Here is a 25,129-nt window from a genome sequence, read left to right on the forward strand (position 1 = left end):
CTTTGAGGTTTGTGTCTTTATTATTCAATGTGCCTAAGTTGCGATGTTCTTTTGTTGAATTCCTTAAAAAAAAGTCATCAGTTATATATGTGCATGGGAAAAAATTCAGATAGTAAAGAAAAATTCAAAAATATTTTTTAAAAGTTCCCTTCCCATCTCTCCCCGCCTCCCATTTGGACTCTGCAGAGAAAATCACTATTAATAGTTTTTTGAGTAGCTTCCCAGAATGTTTCTGTGCACATATGTATTATTTCTCCTTTTCGTTTTTTAAAATGCAAATGAACGTCTACCTCTGCCATACTATTCTGCATCTTATCTTTTTCGTTTAGTATATCTTAGGCATATTCCATTTCTAAATGTGTAGATTTTTAAAACAATAATTTTATAGCATTTAATTCTGTTGACAGACTGAACATTTATTTAACTAGATCTTATTGATAGGCTTTTAGGTTTTCAGCTTTTGATATTTCAAATAATGCTGCAGTGAATGTCCTTATGTACAATACTTAGAGGACAGATTGATTCCTAGTACTGGAACTTGGTTTACTGACTACTTAAAATCTTGACAGAGGTTATCAAATTGCCTTCCATCTCTCTATGTCTTTACTGGCATCAGATATCTAATCATTGAGTTTTTACAAAGTTGTGATTAATGAAAAATATTTCATGGTTTGATTTGTGTGCCCTTATTATGAATAAGGTTGAACACTTTCATAAATTTATTGACTATGTTTGCTTCGGGGTTTTTTTTTCTTTTTTCATTTGCATCACTAACCAGTGTTCATTATTTCAATTTTTTTTTTAACTACTTGCTAGAAGTTCCTTAGAAGTTTGAGGACATTTTCTGTCGTGTAATAGTTTTAGTTTATTTACTTCAAATACAGTAGTTTTGTATCCGAAGTTTACATTTTTATATAGTCAAATTTATCACAATTTAAAAAATGGTTTTATATCCTGCTTGTAAGGCTGTCTCTATTCCTAGTTACAAGTTATACATCTTTTTTTTTTAACCCATGATCTATTTGAATAAGACACTTATGGCTTCCCCTCCGTTTTTTCTCCTTCTCTTTGGTTTAAAATTTTGATTTTCCTATAATTTGTTTGGTTTTTTGTTTTTTGAGGCAAGGTCTCACTCTCTCACCCACGCTGGAGTGCAGTGGTGCAATCATGGCTTACCGTAGTCTCGATCTCCTGGGCTCAAGTGATCCTCCCAACTCAGCCTCCCAAATAGCTGGAACTGCAGGTATGTGCCACCATGCTTAGCTAATTCTTTTTTTTTTTCTTATTATTTTTTGGTATTTTTTGTAGAGATGGGGTTTCTCCATGATGCCTAGGCTGGTTTTGAACTCGGGCTCAAGCAGTCCTCCCACCTCAGCCTCCTAAAGTGTTGGGATTACAGACGTGAGCCACCACTTGTGACCTTGGACTAGTATTTCTTCATTTGTCTTTTTTAAGTGGGGAGGTGGGAGCCGCTAATTTTTTCCAGTATTTTATGTTTATTTTTCCAGATGAAATTTGATGTCATTTTATCATGTTAACAGATTATTTTGTTTAGCATTGAATTAATAGATTTAGGGACCTCTGAATAGTTGTGCACTTGTGAGCTTTTTTTTTTTTTTTTAATCCAAAAGAACAATATATCTGGCTAGGTAAGTCATATACCGCTATCCAGAGTTTTTTTTGTTTTTTTTTTTTTTAAATGAAGGTCTTACAACTATCTTCCTTTTATTATCACTAGGTTTGTATCGTTACACGTACTTCTAAATATTAATGTTTTTACAAAAGCGCTGTAATGGATTTCTTTTTTTTTTTAGAAAGAAATTTTCAGTTACTTCTTTTGGATGTCCCAGATACACGAATCATTTGCAAGTAACAATAATTTTGCCTTCTCATTTCCAGCATTCACAGCTCTTACAGTGGTTAAGATAGCCAGGAGAGCATCAAAGGGTGGTATTGGAGCACGCCTTCAGCACGTTTGTTTTCAAATTTAGATGCTGAGTCTCTATAGAGATCTGAAAAAAACATTCAGCGCAGTCCTTTCATTTTATAGTTCAGGACACAAGCCCAGAAAGGACACACAAGGCCTAAGTGTGTCATAATTGGGAGTAGGCTCTGGGTCTTTGGACCCATGGAGCACTGCTCTTTCACTATGGGACGCCAGTACTAGAGAAGGGCACCTTCGGATCTCTGCCAAGTTGCTCACTGGCTGCAATGCCTAGCGAGACTGCAGAAGTCACCCGGACGGGTTTTAAAACGTATGCTTCTTTGTTTCAAGTAATGTCTGCTGTATACACATGACTAGGCTAAAGAGAATACTGGTAGTAGTTATGTTCCTTCAGATACTTGACGTAGAACATTTCAATATGAGAGAGGCAAATTTTAGGCCGTTCACAAAACCTTAGCTTGTTGGCAAGTTTTGACAAAATTATATTTTCTAATTTACCTGTGCTTTAAAAATTTGATGTGCTCAGTCCATCAGAGGGGAGGACTGGAGTTTTGCTTTTGCCTTAATCAATGGCAAGACATTCTTGGAAATTGGTGCTTACTGAACACATACTGTATTTCGAGCACTGCACAACAGATACGCATACAAAAATAAGGGAGACCAGCCTGGGCAACAAAGCGAGACCCGACCCCCTCTCTCCACAAAATTAAAAAAAAAAAATTAGCTGGGTATGGTGGTGCACATCTGTAATCCCAGCTACTTGAGAGGCTGAGGTGAGAGGATCACTGAAGTCCAGGAGGTCGAGGCTGCAGGGAGCTGTGATTGTATCATGGCACTCTAGCCTGGGCGACAGAGCGAGAGCCTGTCTCAAAAGTAAAAAATACAAAAAATGGCCTCTGTCCTTAATACGCTTGTTCTCCAGTTAGATGCACCTATTTGAAATTTGATTTTCTATATTTCCTCTAATTTTCCAAATAAACACTTAAGGTATTCTTTGACTTTGGCTTGGGCCATCTTCTGAAAACATTTCAGACACATCACTAAGTTGCTGCTCTTGTTTTTTTAATGCAGTGCCAGGGAGATAACCCAGGAGTTCGAGACCAGCCTGGGCAACACGGCGAGACCCTGTCTCTACAAAAATACAAAAATTAGCTGGGTGTGGTGGTGTGTGCCTGTAGCCTCAGCTACTCGGGAAGCTGAGGTGGGATTGCTTGAGCCCAAGAGGTGGAGGTTGCAGTGAGCTGTGACAGTGCCGCTGCATTCCAGCCTGGGCAACAGAACACTGTCTCAAACCAAGCAAAGCTGACGAGAAAGGGTAAGTCCCTCAAGGAGTGGTGCCCCTCCTTTAAAAATAACTTTCTGCGTGTACTCTACTTTGGACCTGGTAAGTTTGCTAGGTACAGTTTAGAATACGTTATTGAAAGGTTTGAGGTGCAAGGCTTCCAATTCCCTCTTGCTGCTAAACCAGCAAGGCTCTGTTCCTGTTTCAGTTTCAGTTTTGGAACATCCTGGCCTATTTTAGCATGATGTTGAAGCTAATAGAATAATAGACAGTGACACAAAAGCACTGCAGATTTTAATGTGGCCAATTAGCCTGGCTGTCCTTTGAGAAGAACCTAGGTGATGTTAATACTAACATAGTTTGGGAATTTTTTTTTTTTTTTAATCATAAGAAGGAGTGCAGAATAAAAGGCTGGAACCACATTAGCTGAAGGTAAAAGCACAGACCAGTGTGGTGTTGAATAAAAACAGGGGACCATTCATAATGACTGTATTTAAGTCACCCAAGGCACATTTGGGTGGTGCGAGACTGCTTGTTGGGGGTGAGGCATGGGTGCAGTGAGTCATGAGTCATGATAGCGGGAAAGGAGCACCAGCAGGCCAGCGTTCTCCATTACAGGCTGTTTGGCATCCTGGGCTTGAAGCCAGGGGACGGACTCAAGTCTAGTGTCTTATTCTCAGACAATATTGATGCTAAAAAGCTTTTGAATACTGATGGAGGTAGCAATGTATCTTGTAAACACCTCGAGGGTTGGAAAGGTCCACAGCGTCTCGCAGCAGCTTTTCCATATCTCCCTGGGCAGAGCGATTCCATACTGTGTCTGCTGTGTTTTCGTTAGTACTTTGCCGTTTGCGCCTAGATACCTGTCTTGTTAAGAAACATCACCTTCCTTAACAGAAGTAAAACCCAGAAACTCCACTGGGCTTTTTGCTGATTATCTTTGCTGGCTGCCACCAAGATAGGCCCAAGCACAGCTGGAAGGGCATCTAAGACAGGCCTGACAGTTTAGGAAACTGATATTGAAGAAAACAGAATCGCAGAATGTGACTATAATATTATAAGCTATTATGTCATATTAAATCCAGATGGCTGTTCTATAAGTTTAATGTGCTTAGAACTACCTCACAGAACTTGGATCTGTGAAGTCTGAAGAGGAGCTTAGGAGTCTGTGGTCTGACTGAGGTGGTCCTGGGACCCCTCTTTGAGAAGCTCAGCTCTGCAGAGATATCTGTTTTATGGGGCACAATTTGCCCGCCAAGCTTGCATGCCCACACCACCTAATGCCAGAAGCAAGAAGCATGCTTGTCAAGGTTTCTCTTTTCTAGCTCTCAGCTGTCTGGAACTGCCCTAATCGATGCCCTCTTCTCTGAAGACCTGCCCCAGCCGATGCATAGGGGCTCATGCGGATAGGACTCTGCTGGCCCACCATGTTAGAGTCACCTGTGAAGTCACCCAGGACATCGTGCACGTCTCATCACACAATTCCCTGCGGAGGTGTCTCTCCTGTACTATCCAGTAAGCCTAGGATTTAGAAATCCTGACAATCCAAGGACCAAAGTCTAAAACCATCATCTGTTGGGGATTTTGTGCCCCAAGTATGTTTTTCTCCAGTGCACTTAAGTTTGCTGCAGAATTTCTTAAGTGTCACATGGCCACAGGAAATCAAAGCAGCTTGTTTAGAGTGATGTCTAGGATGGGCCAATAATGCTTTTATTTTTGTTTTGTATTTTTTTGGGGGGATGAGCCAATAATGCTTTTAAAAGACAGTTTTTAAAGTGGTTGTTTCCTGTGAACACAGAGTGTAACCCTTAGCTCCGTAATTCTTAACAGATTGCTGTTAACATTAACCTGTGAACCACAATGTGAATTTTAATATTGATTTAATCTTGCACTTTGGGCTGCTTGCCTCTAAATGCCAAAATTGTCTTTAGAGACTGCTGTTCAGCTCCTCTAAGTCCCCCTTGGGGGCTTGGAGGACCCTGGAAAACTGGGCAAAATCTGCAGCAAATTCTCTGAAGACGTGCTGTACGTAACATGAAGCCCTTCCCCACTCCAGGCTACAGCCCCGTTAACCTGAATGACACTGAAGACAAGTTTCTGGTATTCATAGAACCTGTGCCTATGAACCTCCATTTCTTCATCTTCTAGCCTGGATATTAATTTGCCTGCTGATCAATGCTCAGCCATTGGACTCACCTGGGTAAGTTGGAAACAAACTTGGCCCCTCTCCCTACCAATGAAATTAGAATCCATAGTGGGTAGGGCCCTTGCAGTGGTCACTTTTAAAGCTCCCAGATGGCTCTAAGGTGCAGCCAGGATTGAGACATACTGTGCTAGCGTAGACTCTGCTCCCTGTAAGATGCATCGCTGTTGGCCGTACCAGGCACTCTTAAGGCTCATCTGGGACATTTGTACTTCAGAGTAAATAGGGTTACAGTAAGAGAAATTGAGAGGCTGAAGGCCTTGACAGAACTCAGTTTGTCCACCTTTTGACCACTTAGTTGGTCTTGGTGTAGGTGGGGGGAAGGGCGTGAAGGGACCGTGGAGTTCTGGAATAAGGGCTGCCTGCCTCTGACCATGAGTCCAGAGGTGGCAATCAGTGTGGCCTCTGGGCTGCATCTGTTTGTAGCAGGTACATTCTGTTGGCCTGCAGTGTGGTCACAGGCGGTTGTTTTTAAAAATATGAATGCCAGCCTTTAAAAATTGGGTTTTTCATAAGAGCATTCTCTCAGATCTGATGGTGTCTGATGGAAGACTTGGTGCTAAATCAAACCATGCACTTAGGAGTGCGAGTTCATTAATTCCCATTTAGCCAGGTTACCCAATTCATAAGGGTGATGACTGAAATGGAATATGATCTAACACCAATTCCTTCTGATTCTATTAGAAGGCGATGGGTTTTGATACTGAAATTTTAGTTTCACCATTTTCACCTTTTGCTCTGCAACAAGCCCTTCTGAGGTTGGGCTTGAATGATAGAATCTGGCTTGGGAGATAGCAGTCTTGGGTTTAGTCTAGGTTTTGCTGTGGGAGCCTAGGGCTCTCTCTGGTTCTGAGTGTCCTCATTTATGTAAAACAAGATCAAATAATTTCCAAGGTTCTTCTAATTGGGATTCGAAGATGTGAATGGCACAAGAATAGAATGGAAGACCCCCTGGTTAAAGTCAGAGTGTAAGAGGGTTAGCAATGAAACTGGCCTGGAGAAGTCTGGGAGGGATGTGAGGGAAGAGCTGGAGGCAAGCGGGGAAGCTACAGTGAAACGTTGGGTCCTAACCCTCCACACAGGCCAAAGATGAAAGGGCGATCTTGGGCGAGAGAGTGCTCCACCACTGGAGACATCACATGGAGGCCAGCCAGCTACTTAGAGGGCATGATGTGGGCAGCAGATGGTGGATGAGTCCCTTGTGACATGCAGAGGTAGGAGGGAAGGAAGCAAGGAACCCCTCATCTACTACTTCTCCTTCAAAGGTAAGTGTGCAGGTCAATGGGATGCGCTCTGCCCACAGAATGGGATGTCAGTGCTTGGTTGTTTTTAAACACTGTATTTTTAATTTTTCAAAAATATTTACGACAGTAAAGGTCGTACTGTGCACGGGGACAGATGCCTTTGATGCGTCCCCCTTTCTACCTCAAAACAAGGTTAAGGCATAAATTACTCCGCTGGGCACCAGGCATGCCCCTTGTCCTTGGGGCACCATCACTGGTCATACCACTTGTCCTGGGGGCCGGTGGATGAGATATTTGCCACCGAGGCTGCGCAGGCTCTGGGAGTCCCTGCACGGGCTTTATTCAGTGCATTCCAGAGGGGACCCCTCAACAGCGCTGGCCAAGCCCTTCCCTTTGCACTGGTGGGCATAAGGGAAGGATGGGAGGCAGTGTGTGTGTGTAGGGAGGTGGGTGATACAGGGAGGGGAGGTCCCCCACCCTACCCCTGCTGCCCAGCTGCAGCCGGGCCAGTGTGTCCACGTCTAGGGGCAGGCTGCAGCAAGAAGACATGTAGGAATGCACAGCCCCAGGGTTTGTGTCATCCACATGCTTCCCATGAGGTACCTGGGAACAAATGTGGCCCGGGAGGGTTGCCAGCTGAGAGCGAGGGGCTGCAGCTGGTGTGGGAACGTGTGCGTTGTGGTCAATGGGAATGCACGTGGGTGCAGTGCCCGTCTGCCTCTCATGTCAGGGCAGTGTGTGGTATCCTGGTCCCACTTGCCTGGCTATTAGTCTTTGCATCTCAGAGTCTTTTCATCCCTGGCTTGTGGCTATCACCATCAAGCCCTTGGGCTTGGGTGCATTCTTGGGGAGCCTTAGGGGACTGTCTATGGGGAGGGGGGTGGGTGAGACCTGGGAGCCAATGGAGGGGTGGGAGGGTGAGAGAAAAGGGCAGAATTTAGATCTGTTCTGTCTTGGGTCCTTCTGGAATTAGAGACCTGGAGTGTGCAGATTGAGTTCGTATTTATGGTCTTCCTCCCTAGCTTTCTTTGGAGGATGGGGATGATGACGAATTCCTAGAACCTTAGTAGCTGGGGCAGCAAATGCCCTCCACAGAGTTTGAGGGAAGACTTGGGGTGGGTGTGTCCCTTTAAATCCCTAGGGATCTGTGTTGAAGGTGTCCCAGCCTCCCAGTAGGGCGATTCCACTTAAAACCAGCTTGAGTTCCATTCTGGAGGGAGCAGGTGCCATTGCTCAGGAGATGAGGTCAAGTGCAAAGCCAGCTGGCTTCCTCTCCGCTTCAGCTTGGCGGGGCTGCAGGCCTGGGCCTGCACACCACCTAGACTGGTGTCCTGGCCCCCATCAACTCAAATTCTCCTCCGGAGCCTCACTCCAGCACTTTTGGGGTGGGGTCCAGACCAGGCTCCCTCCTGCGCCTGGCACTTTTAAAGAAGCCGAGCTGTGAGGAGGCAAAGGGAGATGTCTCAGAGGTGGACAGGGTGGACAAGGTCTGCCCTTGCTGTCCCTCTACTACCCTTCCTCAGGATTCCTCCCTCGGGGCTTCCTTGAGTACCCCAGCTCATTCTGAGCACCCCCTCCTCCAGAACTGCCTCTGTGGACTGGAACAGAGTAGATGAGGCCCTGGGTGGCATGTGAGAAGTCATGCTGGTTCCCACCACGTTGCTGTGTGACCAGCCCCAGCCAACATCCCTCTCTGGGCCTCATCTGTAACATGAGGAGGCTGAGACCAGGGTTTTGTAATCAGAGCTTCAGGGACAGAGATGGACTTTGGAGGGTTAACAGCTTGACATTGTTGAAGATATTTTCTACAGTTGTGAGTGCCTGTTTTTTTTTTCCCCCTCTAATAATAGGAACCTTAGTTTTCATCAGGTTCTCAAAGGCACCCACAACCAGGTCACAGCCATAGCCTGGGTGCCCTCTGTTGGCCCTAACCAATGTACCTGCTGTGGTGAGGGGCAGGGTGCCAGTTCCCCTCAACAGAACGTGGCAGTGGCCACAAAGTTCCAGGGGCTGGAGCCTGGGCCCCTCAGCCAGGATGCTGCTCCGTTCCTCCCCTGCAGGGGTCCTCACCTTCCATAGTGCCAGGACCAGCAGGGCCAGCAGCAGGAGGCCCCCCAGGGTGCTGCCCACAATGATCCAGATGGGGACCTGCCAGTCTTCTTGCTTGGAGATCTCAAACACGATCTGCAAGGGTGGGGGCCAGGCCAACAGCATTACTGTTCTGGGGCTGGGGTGGCAGCCTGGGAGGGGCAGGAGGTACAGACAGCTGGTGCCTGGTGGGGGCCCCTCAGTGGGATGCCAGAGGGTTGGGTGAACAGGCAAGCTAAGGCCTCAGGGCAACCAGCGCCTGCACAGCCAGCATGGGGCTCAGTGGCCCAGTTGATCCTGCCTCCTTGAGACACTTGCTGCCTTTGGCCTTAGCCTGCCCACCCCCCCACTCCCTGGATCCTCCTCCCACCACACGGGCTACTCCTCCTCTTTGCTGCCTCCACATGGTCTCCTGCACTGCTAAAGGTCGGTGTATCCCATGGTTCAGTCCTTACACCCCTTCTTTTTCTAGAGTTGCTCCCTGGGTGAACTCAGGGCTGACTTTCCCACGATTCACAGCAGGCATGGTGGCAAGGCCCATATCTCTTTTAGGAGACCATGAAAATGTTTACATTTAAGATCAGAGGAAAAAATGGAATAGACTCCAGCTTGGATAACATTTTTCTTCTTTATGCCAACACAGTTATAAACCATAATTTTTCTTTTTTTTTGAGACTGAGTTTCACTCTTGGTGCCCAGGCTGGAGTGCAATGGCATGATCTTGGCTCACCGCAACCTCTGCCTCCCGGGTTCAAGTGATTCTCCCGCCTCAGTCTCCCGAGTAGATGGGATTACAGGCATGTACCACCATGCCTGGCTAATTTTGTATTTTTAGTAGATACAGGGTTTCTCCATGTTGGTCAGGCTGGTCTCAAACTCCTGACCTCAGGTGATCCGCCTGCCTCAGCTTCCCAAAGTGCTGGGATTGCAGGCGTGAGCCACCATGCCTGGCTATAAACCATAATTTGTAATATTTTTTTTCCTATGGGGGAAGGTGCCCCAGAGACAAAAGTGGCCAGGGCCTCGAAGCTCAGAAAGCAACCCCAGGCCCGCTCCCTCAGTCCTGTGGCTTTCACTGTCTGTACTCTGCACGCACATTTCCCAGATCATACCGACCGTCTCCTGCCTGCCTGGCAACTGTAGCAGGCCCCTAACCATGCTCTTAACAACCCCGTCCCCCAAGGCCTGCTCCTTCCAGTTCTTTCTCACCTAAGCAAATGGCAGCACCATTCCTCCTCGATGCTCAGGCCAGAAACCATGTATCCATCACTGACCCTAACTTTCACACCCACACAGAGTCCAGCAGCAAAGTCTGTCCACTTGACCTTGGAAACACCCAGAATGTGGCCACTCCTCCCCCTCCTGGGCCTGAGCGCCCTCACATCTCCTCTAGAGACTGCAGCGCCACCTGCCACCCACCACCCACCAGCCTCCCCTCTGTAGTCTGTTCTCAGCATAGCAGCTAGAGGGATCCTTCTTACCAGGAAGGCAGGCCTATGCTCTGCTCTGCTCAAGCTCGCTCAGCATAAAAAGTGCAGTGCTGGCCCTGGTCTGCAAGGCCTCCCCCTCTCGGGTCCCACCTGTCTTGCTGACCTTACCTCCTGCTCCCCTTCGCCCTACTCCAGCCTCCAGGCGCCTGGTCTACATGCATGTCATGGCACACCTGCTGCAGGCACCGCGATTCTCTCTGCCTGCAAGGCTTTTCCTCACACAGCCACAAGACACTCCTGTCTTCCTCATGGTCTCTGTATGATGTCACTTTATTGGAGAGGCTTTTCCCAACTCCCTGTATAAAACAGCAGCCCCGGCACTTCACCCTTATACGTGTGCCTTTTTCTGGACGGCCCTTATCACCACTTGATGATGTCTGTGTTCATGTTTGTTGCCCACCGAGAACGCCGGCTGTAGGGGAGCAGGGGCTTTGTCTGTTTTGTCCCTGCTCTGTCCCCCATGCCTGGAACCATGCTGGGGACACAGCAGGAGCTCAGCTAACATCCGCAGTGAAATGCCCGCCTGCAGAAGCAGGCCGAGCCCGGCTTTGGGCGCTGACTCGATGTTCAACTTGAGGCGAGTCCCTGCCCCTCTTGCCTCACCTCACATGCCTCAGTGTGCCTACCTGAGAGATGGGGGTGGGGACAGTGGCTCACAGTGTTGTGAGGTCTGTCACTGTGTTCAGCACACAGCTGGGGACCAGCGAGTGGCCGCGCCCTTATGTGTGCTCTTTCTGTCCCTCAAGGCAGGGACCTGGCTCTGCCTCCCCAGTGCCGGCACCTAGCACAGAGCCCAGTATACAGGGGCTTAATTTCAGGGTTGCTGGATTTCTAAAAGAGAAGTGAGGCATCCAGAGAGTATAAGAGGAGTTTTTTGGGGGGTTGGGTGAGGGGCGGAAGAAGGAAAAGTCACCTAAAAGACAAGCATCGATGTGGGAAGAAGGTTCGTCTGTGTGTGTGTGTGTGTGTGTGTGTGTGTGTGTGTGTGTGTGTGAGTGAGAGAGAGAGAGAGAGAGAGAGAGAGAGAGAGAGAGAACGCGCGAGCAGGGTATGTAGGGGGGTGCCTGTACCACATCTCTTCTCTCTTGGAGGCCTGGAACATTCCAGCATCTTTCAAGATTCAGTTCAAACAAACAGTCTCCAGAAAGCTTTGCGAGGGTGTCTCTCACGCTGAACCGCTTCCCCCAGGCCTGTGCCTGTTCTCAGACTGCACACACCCACTTACTGTCACTGTTTCCCTGTCTGCCTAAATTATCTCTGGTTACCCTTTGGGGCTGGAGTCGTAGGCAAGATACCCAACAAACACCAAATGAATGAACAAACAAAAAGCCCCTGAGGTGGGTCCCGACACCCCTCTGCCTGGCATCCCCCTGCCCTGGTTGTGATTGGTTTTTGGTGAATCCTTTTATAAGGGCTGCCTCCTGACCCTGCCTGCCTCTGCTCTCCAGCATCTCCCTGGGGTCAGGTGGGGAGCTTACTCTGCCTGTGGAACAGAAACATTTGCCTGGAGCCCAGGCTGGCATTTCTGGGGTATGGCCAGTGGAGGGCAGCAGTATGCCACACCCAGCTGCCCTATTTTCACAGGACTGAGTTTTGCTGGCTTGCTTTCTTTTACAAATTTATTTATTTTTCCTTTGCCACTTATTCCAGGAATGGGCTTTTCTTTAAGACCTCACTTCTCGTTGGGTCTTACACAGAGCCTCACTCCTTTCCGGGACCCTGACTGAAACCAGTGTGATCTGTAACAATCTGGTTTTACCCAACTAAAAAAGAGGAATCTCACATCCTTTGGTCTTGACAAATTCAGTTCACCCCAGACCTCTGGCCCTTCCCTAGTGTTGCCCCCGAAGACCCATTTGTCTTGCTTTTTTCCCCCTCTCCTCAGCGGCTGCCCTAACAGCCCCCAGGTCTGCCTGATTCTCTCCTGCTGGGACATGCGGCCAGGGGTTGTAGAAAACTCTAGAGGATCAGCCAACCCTTTCCCAAGCTGTCTGGCCTCAGCCTGGGTCTGCAGGGCTCCCAGGGACTCACCTGGCGGCTGGGATCCTCCTCACGGAAGATGAAGGGGCTGTGAAACTGTCTCTGCAAGGCTGCGTGGACCATGATTTTCACGGATTTGTACTTGAGCTGTGCAATCAGAGGCCTTGTCGGAAGCTGGCTTGGAAGCCTTTCTTCCCGTTCCCTCCCCAGGCAGCCCCAGGTGGAAGACATCCCAATAGCCACCCCCTTTTCCTTCTTCCTTCCGGCCCAGCGCAGGGGCTCTACTTACTGCTTTTAGGGACTTCAGCCACAGACTCCCCAGTAGATGGAAATTGATTTCCTGGTTGGGGTCCAGCCGTATATTGCAGTTGATGGAGACTACATCAGAGTTGCTGTGATTCTGAAAGAGAGGATGGGTCTCAGGGCTGAGCTGCTGGGCTAGGGGGAGCAGGGGGAGGCAGCTCTGCTTGAACAACTGGGGCTCTGTTCCTGGGGGCAGGGACAGAGGACGGGGGATGAGGACAGAGCTGGAAGTGGGGGACATGTGCCCTCCACCTGCCAGGGGATGACTGAAAGACAAATGAAGGATGGCATAGCTGATGCTCCTTGAAGCTGTGCCTCATGACCGTCCTGGGTATGTTCTAGGAACAGAACTTTGGTTCAACGTTAGGGACTCTATAAATGTTTCCCATCACCATATAAACACATAAAAGTAAAAAAATTACATGATCGCTGCAGCAGATGCAGAAAAAGTATTTTAGGAAGTCCAACTTCTGCTCATGATAAAAAAACCTCCCAGGGAACTTCCTGAATCCGATAAAAGGGGTCTTCCTCAAGTTCACAGAAAATGTGTATTATGAAAAAACTATACATGGGTCCCAAAACTTTTTTCATGAAAGTAAACTCGTACTAACTTGTAGTAACCTGTAAACAGGATCTAGTTAGAGGCACTAAGAAGCATAAGACATCAGTTTGAAAGGATTAAATGGAGAAACTAACGTTGATGGGAAACCCAAACAAACCTTCAAACAGTTAGAATACAGTAGGTGAAAGGTACTAGTGTAGCTGCCTTGCCGCCCACCCCAACCCCAACTCAGCCCGAATCCCTGGTAAAGCACACCACCCCCAATCAGTGCTTTGTGGGAGGCACTTGTTTTGGGGAAGTAAAACTCAAACAGCTAAGATTGTTGTCTAGGTAAAGAACAGTGGAAGTGGGCTGAGAATCTGGTGTCTGGAGGAAGGGCAACCCTGAGAATGCAAACTGGAAATAAGCAGGTGTCTTGGGAAGGCTCTGGAAATTGAAGCTGATCTGCATTCCATCTCCAGGTCAGGAGGCCCCAGCTTGAGGCCAAATGTCTCCAGTACAAGCCATGTGTGTTCTGTTGTTCTGGCTGCCTCTGGCTTCTTCCCCTTCTCTCTGCTTCTCTGTATCCCACCAGCCCGCTTGGCCCAGGTGCAAGTCCACTATCCGCACCCCTTTCTGCTTATTTGCCTGACACTCCACAGGCTTGATCCTGGCTCCTCAGGCACTCACTGTGTGTGTGTGTGTTTGCCCCACTCCCTGTGAGATGGGGGACTCACATAGGCCAAGAAGTCTTTTCCTCCTCCAGTTTTTTCTTGGCTTGGGGCTGGGTACATAAAGGTGCTCAGTAAGCTCTTAACTGACAAGCTATTGGATTAGGAAGGAAATGGCCCCCCGAGCAAAGGTGGTGGCACGCCTCTAACCCCAACCACTGTGGCTCTCGGTCTGGGGGACAAGCTCACCAGCTGTGGAGCACGACTCAAGTCTTCCTCCGTTGGGGTGGGCCGGTACTCAGTGCTGTTCCCCCAGATGTTACAGGATGTGTTCATCTAAATAAAGGACACACACAGTCTCACAACCAGCTCTGGCCCACTTAGGCTCCCAGAGATATTTCTTTTCTCCTCCTCTAGCCGTGGCCCTGCGAGAAGGGAGCTGGGGTCTGGGAACCTGGGGATACATGTGTTGGGTGGGGGGGTGTCTGTCTCCTTCCGGTCCCCTCCGCTGAGCCGGCTCCCAAGGGCATCGGTACCTGGTCAGTGAGGAAGTCTCTCAGCATCAGCAGGCGGTTGCCACTCCTGGTGGCGATGGGGACAGTGATCTTCATCATCACCCCATGGATGGGGAACAAGCCCAGGTTCTGGATCTGTGGCCGGAGATGGGGAGGTGTCAGTACAGGTAAGTTGAAGGGGGTGGAAAACAAGGTCCACAGGGGCTAAGCAGCCGCTGGGGTGGCCATTCCCCCAGCCAGACCTGGGGAACAGGCCCACTCAAGGCCCCTGGTGGTTTCTCTGTGAAAGCTCCTAAGCTCTGTCAAGTTGTGACCGGGGACTGCCCTGACGAGTGCAAGAGAGCCTTGAAAGGGGGTGGGTGGCTGGAAACCGAAGACAAGCCACTGGGGATGCTGAGGCCGGAGAGCAGGGGCCACCTCCATTTTCAACTCTCCTTGGCTGGGGTGGGGGGTGGGATTTTGTTGAGGCCAGGGGTGAAGATGGTGACAGCAATTAATGCATGATGAAAGGGAATCATTAATTAACAAGGGATTTGCTACTAAACAGTGAGTGTGCGATTGTTCATCTTCTAGCAGTACCACATTCAGTGCCAGAGCAGCGGTGGTTCTAAGCGGGCTTGGACTCAGAAAGACCAGGAATCCGATCCTGGGCCTGCTGCTGTCACCTATGAGCTGTGTGGCCCTGGGCAGCTTACTAGACCTCTCTCCAACAAGCCACACAGGGCTCAGTGTGTCTGAAGTCCAGTATCCAGCTGTCAGCCTGCCCTCAGCGTTCACACAGCATACGAGAAGTTGACAAACTTACAGCAGTTTAGGGCTGGGGCAGCTATCAGGGCCCACTATAGCAGAGGCTGCTGAACTGCTTCCCCTTAATGCTCATTCTCCCTCTTAGTGACAGAACTGAGACAAAAAGCCGCATTTCCCAGACTCCCTTACGGCTCAGTCACAACGTCTTGGATGGAGAGAGGTCACTGGAAGGGTGAGAACTGCCAGGGAGTCCCTTGATAAGGAAGGAGCATGCACTTTTCCCCTTCCTCCTTCCTGCTGCCTGGGATGAGAACATGATGACTGGAGCTGCAGCCATCTTGTACTGTGAGGCAACTGGAGGCTGGTTCCTTCACGCTGAGGATGCTGGAATAGAAGACCCACTCCTGGCTGACGCTGTGACGCTGCCAACTCTGGACTTCTTTTAGGAGAGAGTAAACCCTAGTTTGTTTAAACCACTGTTTTTTTCTTTTTTGAGATGGGAGTCTCACTCTGTTGCCCAGGCTGGAGTGCAATGGTGCGATCTCTGCTCACTGCAACCTCTGCCTCCTGGGTTCAAGCAATTCTGTGCCTCAGCCTCCCTAGTAGCTGGGATTACAGGCACCCACCACCATGCCCAGCTAATTTTTGTATTTTTAGTGGAGACGGAGGTTTCACCATCTTGGCCAGGCTGGTCTTGAACTCCTGACCTCATGATCTACCTGCCTTGGCCTCCTAAAGTGCTGGGATTATAGGCATGAGCCACCGCGCCCGGCCTAAATCACTGTTTTTTTTTAAAAAAAAAAAGTTTTAAGAATTTTAGGCAGCCACACCTTATCTTCACCAATACATCCTCCACTGCAGTCCAGTTTTTCAGAAGACTGAGAGGCCCCGAGATGAGAAGTGACTTGCTGAAAGTCACACAGAGGGTAGGTGGCAGGGTTGAGCCTGGACTCTGGGCACTAGTCATGGTTCCACATTCCTCCCCTTCAGGATGGGGCTGCTCAGATCCCATCCTTCCCTCTCCACTGGCTCCCCTCCAGCCTTACCCTGAAGACGCAGTGGAAGGGAGGCCCGATGCCATCGTATCTCTCCAGCGTGCTGTTGGGCTTGACCTCGTAGTGGCTCAGGCTGCTGCTCCTGCAGAGACAGAGGACAGGGCCATTGTGAGCTCAGTCAGTGCTGGCTGGATGGACGGATGAATGAAAGAGGGAGAGGGCAGGTGCCGGCCTCCCCAGGGTCACAAAAAACAGGTTCCTTGTGTCGGTGGAGTGTCGCTTGGAAGGATTCTGAGCCTTAGCAGGAATCAACGCTGCTATGCTGCTATCTGTGAGCAATGTCTGCCTCGTGTGTGGGTGGGTGTGAATCAGAAGAGCCGTTATTTCACCCCTGGCCCAGCCTCTCTGCCTAGGGCTGTAGCCGCATTTTGGGGTGACCGTGCCACTGTGCCCCCTTCCACCCTCAGGGATGGCTGGCATGGGAGGCCCTGAGCTTCCTTTCCATATCTGCTGTTCCGCCCTGACCTCTCCATCTGCCTGTGAGCTCTCAGAGGACAGGGGCTGTTTCCTCTGTCAGATCAGGGGCCAGTGGCATATCAAGGGGTTGAGGGTGGGAGCAGTCTGTCCCTCGGGAAGAGTCTTTTCCCACTGAGGTTGTTTAGATGTGCTGGCATAAGGTGATCATAAAAAGCAGATTGACTTCTGATACGTATGATTACTGTGAAACACTCTATAGGCCATGCATTCACTTGTTGCTTATGCCAAGGGTGGACACCTCCCACTGCACCCCTCCCTTCTTGCCCCTGCTGCATGCTCCCCAGGGCCAGGCCTGTGTCTCCTCCTTCCTCTACTTTGATATCCCCTTCCCACACTGGATGGGGGAGGCTGTACTCTCTGACTCATCAGGGACACACTTGGCTCCATCCATAGTCCCTTAGTGCTGGGGTCTGGCCCTATTAGGGCCCATCAGAGGGTGCCTCCCTCCTCCCACTCCCCATCCCTTCCCTCTACTGGGACCCCCCAAGCCCGGCCCACCTGGTGAAGAGGACGTCAGCCTCATATTTGAGGTGGAAGCGCAGAGGGGCCACGTTGTCTTCCTTGGTGCTGTCCCGCTCGTTACTGTCACTGCAAGGAGAGCCAGTCAGCAGGGTTGGGAAGGGGCCCTCCCACCTACAGGCGGCTCGGCCAGCACAGACGCAAGAAGGGTCTGAGGCGGGCTGAGGAAGGAGCATGCTGGCTTATCAGGCTGATGGGCACCAGACTGGCCAGCCAGGGAACCTGAGGCATCTCCTAGGAGAGGAAGGGCCAGAGGCGGGGATGGATGACACAAGCTCTCCCTGCTGCCCCTTTAGGTGGAGTCAGGGAAGGGCTCTGGGCTGGTGTTGGGAGGCCTGAGCCTGGCCTGGCATGGACCAGACTGCCAGCCTGTGTGGTCCCTTACCGGGCCGCCCTGTCTGTCAGGCGGGCCAATCCTGCTGCCTGCTGGACTCTCAGGGGCTGTGAGAGACTTTACCTGTGGCAAAGGCTCTGCCCATGCAGGAGGCATTTATCTCTGGACTGATGGGGGGGGGAGGGGTAGCTCCTACAGGGCTGCCAGGGGCACTCTCCTGCCTTGAGAAGGTGAGACGGCTGGAAGTGAAATTCCAAGACATCTGCGGGGTTCTGTCCAGTGTGCCTTCCTTTATATCTGAGCACTATGAACTACTAGGGCAAGTCATTTTAGACATAAAAATGTCCGATTCTTGCTTATTACACGGACTGAGTTTTATTCTCTTTGGAAGCCTTACCCCAGGATAGGGGTTTGGTTAGAAAAAGGAGACCCAACACGCACAGACGTGTCCCCAGAGCCCCCTCCAATGCACACTAATTCTCAGACACCCCCACAGCTGTGCCAGAGACACTGCTCTGGAAGTGTGCTCATTTCTCCTGTGAAGATGGCACTGGGCTTTCTAAGAGCAGGGCAGAGCGCGAGGGAGGCCTTGCCAGGTGTGCCACGTGGCGTGCAAGAATTCTACCAGAATGCACAATTCATTTAACTGTAGCTGGGACATGAGGACATGCAGGGTATAAGTCCCCAGTGCTTCTGTGACCTCTGACCCATGTGTGTGTGTGTGCTGAAATGTTAGTGTTCAGTTTGCCTGGGGTATTTCTTTTCTTTTTTCTTTTTAGCTGGAGTCTCGCTCCATTGCCAGGCTGGAGTGCAGTGGCACGATCTCGGCTCACTGCAACCTCTGCCTCCCTGGTTCAAGCAATTCTCCTGCCTTAACCTCCTGAGTAGCTGGGACTACAAGCGCACGCCACCATGCCCAGCTAATTTTTGTAGTTTTAGTAGTGACGGGGTTTCAGCATGTTGGCCAGGATGGGCTCAATCTCTTGACCTCATGATCCGCCTGCCTTGGCCTCCCAAAGTGCTGGGATTACAGGCGTGAGCCACTGCGCCCGGCCGGTATTTATTTCTTAGCTAAGGATTTGGGCCATTTATAAGGCTCCAGAGTGGACAGAATCCCTCCCTCCTTCCCCCCATAGAGGTAATTCTGCAAAAAAGAGAAGTGTATTTACTACTGACACAAAGTGATTCATGGAGTCAACATATAACAGCCACCTCTGGGAGACCTGGGAGATAGACAGGAAGATCCACATAGAGTAAGAAAAGGCCTCTTAAAAATGGAAAAAGGAGAGAGAGGTGACTAGGGGAGGAAGAGCCCTGGATGGGGAATAGGACAACTAGCATTCAGCTTTGCGCTGCACAATTTACTGCTGTGTGTCCTTGGGAAATTCACTCCCCTTCTCTGAGCCTCTCTTAACTTGAAGGATGGGGTGGGGAATAACCCCTGCTTTGCTGATCTTAAGAGGCCACTGTGAGGACTGGGATTTTTGCCTGTACCGTGCTTTATAACCATAGGGTTTGTGAATTACTGCTGTATATAGGCCTGTCTAAAAGTAAGGGGCTGACGTTATTATTTATCATCCAAAGAATGAAGAGTGGTGGCAGCACAGGGGGCAGCAGGTTGGCCCATACCTGGGATGGATCCCGGCCCACTTCCCCACCCTATTCCCTCCACCCATGGTTGGGGCAGTGAAGGACAGGGTTGACGTTGGCGGCGCATTTGCGCATTTGGTGCCGGGAGGAGCAATTGCTAGCAGCCAGAGAGCTCGGCCCCGAAATAACGCGCTTGGGGGAGAAGGAGCAGTCACAGCCCTGACCTGCCTGCAGCGAGCTGGATCTCCAGGTGGTGCAGGAAGATGGATTTGCTGAACTCAAAATCGAGACGGAAAGCCACCTGCAAGGAAGCAGTCCGCGCATCTGGGCATTGCCTGGACCAGCCCTGCCCACTCCCCACAGACCCTGCCGGCTTGGGGACAGGGAGCTTGCTGGGGGCTGGGGGGCTGCTGGTTGGGAACAGGCTGGGAAAGGGAGGACCAGGTGCTAGAGAACGTGAGCTGAGCTTCGGGGCTGCTATGGGGACACAGCCAAAGACAACAGCTCCCACAATGGGGTGTCTTGGGGCTGAACCAGTCCCTCTCCCTCTTCCTCTTGTTTTTAATGAAAGCAACCAGAAAGCAGGGGAGGCAGCTCCAGACTCGGTCTGCAGGATTTTCAGGGTAGGGGGCCTTGATGGCAGGAAGGGCTGATGGCCATTGCCATGTACCACAGGATGTAGGGGCCAGAAGCGTTTGGTAGGACCGCCTTGTCCACCTCTTCTTTGTGTGTGGCGGGGAGGGGATGGCCCAAAGGTTGGCAGCCACCCCGCAGGTCAAGGCATCTGCCCCTCTCCTGGCAGCGCTCCTGCCACACTGCTTACCTGGGCCCTGATGCTCCCCTTCGCCCAGCGTGGGGAAACATGTCACCGTCCTTGCCTCCTCCACCTGGGGGCATTACTGGGGCTTTGCACAGACCCCTGCTGCTCTCCCAGGTCTCACCCTCCAGAGGTTTCTCCAGGAGACCTCAGCAGTCCCCTTCTCAGCAGGAGTGGCTGGGCATGGGTGGGGAAGCCTGGGCTGTGTCCTGCTCCATCCCCACTCCAGAGCTCCTGGGTTTGTCTATGCTTCAACCCAGAAGCTACTCCTTCAACTTCTGTCTCACTGGAAAGGTGCTTTTCTAAGGAGCCCTCATCCCCGCTCCCATATCTTTGTCTTTCCCCAGCTGTGCAGACCCTGCTCCTGGGAGCACTGCTGTTGCCTAGCTGGCTCCTGCCACAGCTCCTCTCTGATTCCCAAGTCCAAGCAGCTTGGCCTCAATTAGTTCTGCTGCTCCAGAACCTTCTGTGGCTGCCCGTTGCCCAGGGCTGATGTCCAAACAGTCCCTGCAATCTGGCACCTCCTTCCCTTTCTCAGCGACTTTGTTTCTCCCTTCACACACTGACCTTCTATTCACATGCAGTTTTTTTGTTTTGAGACGGATTCTCACTCTGTCATCCAGGCTGGAGTGCAGTGGCACGATCTCAGCTCGCTGCAACCTCCACCGCCCGGGTTCAAGCGATTCTCCTGCCTCAGCCTCCCGAATAGCTGGGATTACAGGCATGTACACCACTCATGGCTAATTTTTGTATTTTTAGTAGAGATGGGGTTTCACCATCTTGGCCAGGCTGGTCTTGAACTCCTGACCTTGTGATCCATCGGCCTCGGTCTCAGCCTCCCAAAGTGCTGGGATTACAGGTGTGAGCCACTGCGCCTGGCCTCACATGTGCTTTTAAGCACCACTGGGTGGTAAGTGCTCATGAAATGTAGTTTCTCTCCCCATCCCTCCCCATACACAGCACAGAGGCAGAGACCAGGAATGTGAAAAACTTGTGAGGGTGCAGAACAGTGGAACTGGCTAAGGGCGGGTGGGAGACTAGTGGCTGAGAGTGATAGGAATCCTCTCTGAGTTAAAGGGTGGGCTGGCAGCTTGGGGCTGACTGGCTAATTAGGTCACTTGAATGTCATTTCATAGGAGAAAAAGAAAAGCCGACCCAGGTCTCCCACCCCTCCCTCATCTTCTTTGTTCACTCCTGTGGCTCTTGCTGCCCTCCCGAAACTCCCTGCGCCTCCCAGTGCCCACCCTGGCCCTCCTCCACACCGTCCCCAGCCTCAACCTTGGCCTTGGCCCGGAAGAAGGGGTAGCTGACATTGCAGACTTTCTTCTGGAGCGTCCTCTCCTCGTTCACGCACTCGATGCTGCCGTCTGAGTCCTCCTGGAGGTGGGTGGCAGAAGTTAGGTGGGGGCTGGGACCAGGTCTGGAGGCTCCTTCACCCCCAGCCTGCAGCCCCTCCCCAGGGCCGCCTCAACCTCTGATACCCATACGGAAGCCCGGACCATAGCCCTTCTGATGTCTGAGACCCCAGAGGCTCCAGAGACTGGGATGTGGCCTGGTTCCTGGTACTTGGCATGACACGGGGCGGGGCATACTCAGAGGCTGTCAGGTTGGGGGAAGAATGGCAGGCAGGGGTCACATATGTGCTTTGTCATTTACTCTGGTTCCCCCAGTGCAGGCCGATCACCCCATTATAGTTGGGGACACTGAGGCCCAGAGGCGGGAGGTGTGGCTGGGAACGTAATCCTCGTAACAGCTAGACGAGGTAGTTACTGTCATCCTCATTTAACAGATGAGCAAAATAAGATGCAAACATAGTCAACGATAAGGGATTGTATGTCTCAAAATAGCTGCAAAAGAGGGTTTTATAGGTCCCTACCACAAAGAAATGAGAAACATTTGGGGTGATGGGTATGCTAATCACCCTGATTTGATCATTACGCAATGTATAAGTGTATTGATACCTCACATTGTGTCCCATAAATACACAGAATTATGAATGACAATCAGAAAAAAAATTTTTGAGACAGAGTCTCGCTCTGTCACCCAGGCTGGAGTGCAGTGGCACGATCTCGGCTCACGGCCATCTCCGCCTGTCTCCCAGGGGCAAGCAGTCCTTCTGCATCCGCCTCCTGAGTAGCTGGAATTACAGGTGAGCACCACTACACCCAGCTAACTTTTTTTGTATTTTTAGTAGAGACAGGGTTTCACTATGTTGGCCAGGCTGGTCTCGAACTCCTGGCCTCAAGTCATCTGTCTGCCCCTGCCTCCCAGAGTGCTGGGATTACAGGCATGAGCTACCACACCCAGCCAAAAATGTTTTCCCTCTTCAACTCAGCCACCCCTTTCTCAAGGGCCACGGCCAGTGAGTGACCTGCTGTGCAAAGTGAATGTGATCAGACTGACACATCTGTACTTGGCTGAGAGGGGTGCTTTCTCTGCTAGAGTTCCTCTTGGCTGGATGCTGGGGAGACAGAGGAGAGGCAGGCTGACCTCGCAGCCTGGGCTGGGGATGGGTGGCGGCACCTGTGAAGGAGTCAGGCTCCAGGCTAGCCCTGCACCCCTCCTGCTGTGTGTGGGGACAAGAGAACGTGTCTCCCGCTTCTCTATACCTCCTCTCATTTCCAAAAGCCCTTCTGAGCCACAGAAACAAGCTCCATGATTGTCTCCCCTGGGTTTAGGAGCAGGCACAGGACTGGCCTTGTGAAGTCCGAGCCAGGGCAGCAGGGGAAGGCGGATGCTGTGTGAGGCTTGATTCCCTCTGTGTACCTGAAATCCAGACAGACACAAGTCCCCGGGCAGGAGGGGACTTTGAGAGACCATCACGCGGGCTCTTCATCATCAGCCTGGGCTGTCACTCGGTGCAGTGGAGAGGGAGTGGGGTTGGGGACCAGGCCTGGGCCTGACAGAAGGGACTGTGGCTGCAGATAGGCCTTGAGGTCTGTGTGAGGATGAGGGAGCCTACTGCGGGGAGGAAGAGGGGACCCGAGCAGGCAGCTCCTCGCTTTCCTGGGGTGGCCTCCTTCCACTCAGCTTTTTCTCCTGGCTACAGCAACTGCTCCTGTGTGTGTGGCAGGCAAGAGGGCCCTGGGGGAGGGGTGCTGGGCAGTGGCCCTGCGTGGAGGAGAGGACAGTCTGGCTCAACACCTGTCTTGCCTGCACACTGCATTCCACATGGACACTGACGTCCTTGAGGACAGAGGCTGTGTCTGAGGGCCCTGGGACCCCAACACCCACTCATGACATTGACGTCTGAGTTGACTCAACAAATGTGTCTTGAGGGCCTTCTACGTGCCCAGCTCTGACACAGACTAAGGGGCAGGGCTCTAGCTAAGGCAAGGCTCTTGCTCCCTGGGGGTCCAGCACTTGGAGACTGCTGTTTCCTCCGAGCTCATGAGGGCTGTGCCGGATGCTGTGCAGGCTGGAGAGCTGCCTGTGGCCTTGGGGGGCTCCAGGAAGGATCCCCAGAGGGCAGGGCATGAGGACTATGCTTTATCACGAAGTGCAGGCTCGGGCGCCAGCTATGGGGTGGGAATTCTGCTCTGCCTCACCAGCTGTGTGGTCTTAGGCAGGCCTTAACCTCTCCCCATGCCTCAGCTTCCTCCTCTGTGAAATGGGACCACCACCACTACTGCTATGCCTGAGGTTGCTGCAAGGGTTGAATGCATGCCAAGTGGTAGCACGGCGCTGGACGCCGTGTGGGCAGTAGGTGGATGGTCACCAAGTAGGAGCAGGAGCCTATTGGGCAGTGGAGAGAGGAGTTTCAGGTGGCGGCCATGATGGGAACGAACAGGGCATGCTGGGAAACAGGGTGGCCTGTGGCAGGCTTAGGGGAGAAGTGGTAGGTGGTGGGTGGGACGGGCATTGGCTGCCACAATGGGGAGCCTGGAGTTTGCTCTGACAGCAGCTGGGAGTGATCAGAAGTTTAAGGTGGGGAGGAACCGGTTCCAATTCTTGTCAGAAGGGCCTTCCGAGCAAGCCCGCAGGTGCGCTGTTGGTAGGAGGGGTGGATGGCTCGTAGCACCTGTGGTGTGTGCCCCTGACCAGGGCCCAGGGGATGGGCTGAAGGGTATTCCTCCCCATGTTCCCAAAAGGCTCAGACTCCCCTGATGCCGGTGCTTCTCAGCCCTGGCTGCACACTGGTCACCTGGGGAGCTTTAAAAGCCTCGCGATGCCAGGCCCAACCCCAGAGCAAATCAGTCAGGATCTCCAGAGGAGGAGTCTGGGGGCAGGCTTTTTAAAGCTCTCCTTGGATTCTTTTTAATTACTTTATATATTTTTGTAGAGATGGGGTCTTCCTATGTTACCCAGGCTGGTCTCAAACTCCTGGGCTCAAGTAAGTGATCCTCTCACCTCAGCCTCCCAAAGTGGGAGGATGACAGGCATGAGCCACCGCACCCAGCTCCCTCGTGATTCTCACGTGTCGCCAGGACCCCGCCTGACCTTCCTTCTCCTTTGTGCCAGGTAGCCTGGGCAGCTCGCTGAGCTCTTACCTTCTGGATCAAGCTGGCAAACTGCAGGTTTGCTGACTGTGAGATATTCAGGATCGTGCTGTACGCGTTCTCGCCCCTGTTCTCCAGTGTGGCCTCCACCGCCACGCGCCGGCGTGTGCTCTCTATGATGAAAACCGCGGTGTCGAAGGACAGCATATATGCGGAGCAGTCCTGTGCGGCTTTCCTCAGCACCCTCTGGCAGTAGTCCCTGAGAACAAGAGAGCACCAGAGACTGGGCAGATGGAATGAGGACAGCAGGGGTAGAGGGGAACCCCAGGGTTAGGGCAGAAAGGCAGATCTGGGCACTTGACTGGCCTCTGCTCATGGGAAGAGCCACTAGGAGAAGGGGGGAAATGATGGCAGGCCTGGAAAGAGCTCACCCTTCAAGACCATTTCCTGTTTCAAAGGCCCTTGGTGTTCCCACCATACTCATCATAGCCTCCTCTGAACCGAGAGCTCTTCTTTGACCTCACCACTCACGCATCACCACTCCATGCTTCATGTTTCCCTTTTGGCCTTGGCTGCCAGGAAACTCAGCACTCATGTAGAGATAATCCTGATTTTAGCCTAGCTGGTTAGAATATGTACTCCATTATCCTCCTACAAGGTTTGGACATGCTATTTCAATTTATTGTCTGTCACAGTTATATATGTTTTCTACCTAAATCTTCTCACAGTTGGATCAAAGTTAAGCATAAATTATTGGAAAATATATTACATAAATTTAAAATATGATATTGCTCATTACTTTCCCTTGCATGTTAGTTTGTCCCTTCCAGGGGATTGTACGGCTCCTGCTCACCCTCTGCTGGTGTCCCTGGCGTCTTTCCATTAGAAG

The 25,129-nt window shown here is 51.2% G+C and overlaps 1 protein-coding gene and 2 long non-coding RNA genes across 3 annotated transcripts in view; 2 read left to right on the forward strand and 1 right to left on the reverse strand.

Moving 5' to 3' along the window:
- The first annotated feature begins 3,126 nt into the window (after positions 1–3,126).
- LOC116527598 lies at positions 3,127–12,208 on the forward strand. Its single transcript, XR_004258620.1, has 4 exons — positions 3,127–3,260; positions 4,553–4,742; positions 5,284–6,695; positions 10,657–12,208. It is a non-coding gene; the product is annotated as an uncharacterized LOC116527598 (long non-coding RNA).
- Positions 6,080–25,129, reverse strand: part of ITGA11 (integrin subunit alpha 11) — a 141,292-nt gene continuing 122,242 nt past the window's right edge. The window contains exons 20-30 of the mRNA XM_032244623.1: positions 24,292–24,499; positions 21,080–21,178; positions 19,209–19,285; positions 17,040–17,129; positions 16,056–16,146; positions 14,284–14,397; positions 13,997–14,083; positions 12,522–12,632; positions 12,284–12,379; positions 8,745–8,858; positions 6,080–8,112 (exon numbers count right to left, since the gene is read on the reverse strand). Of these exons, the coding sequence (XP_032100514.1) occupies positions 8,041–8,112; positions 8,745–8,858; positions 12,284–12,379; positions 12,522–12,632; positions 13,997–14,083; positions 14,284–14,397; positions 16,056–16,146; positions 17,040–17,129; positions 19,209–19,285; positions 21,080–21,178; positions 24,292–24,499 (1,159 nt within the window). The 3' untranslated portion in view covers positions 6,080–8,040. The remainder of the gene's footprint in view (positions 8,113–8,744; positions 8,859–12,283; positions 12,380–12,521; positions 12,633–13,996; positions 14,084–14,283; positions 14,398–16,055; positions 16,147–17,039; positions 17,130–19,208; positions 19,286–21,079; positions 21,179–24,291; positions 24,500–25,129) is intronic.
- On the forward strand, positions 14,340–15,482 carry LOC116527599. The gene is made up of 2 exons (XR_004258621.1): positions 14,340–14,429; positions 15,155–15,482. It is a non-coding gene; the product is annotated as an uncharacterized LOC116527599 (long non-coding RNA).

Source organism: Sapajus apella, unplaced genomic scaffold (genome assembly GCF_009761245.1).
Source record: "Sapajus apella isolate SASKATOON/1434 unplaced genomic scaffold, GSC_monkey_1.0 scaffold55, whole genome shotgun sequence".
Classification (NCBI taxonomy): Eukaryota; Metazoa; Chordata; class Mammalia; order Primates; family Cebidae; genus Sapajus; species Sapajus apella.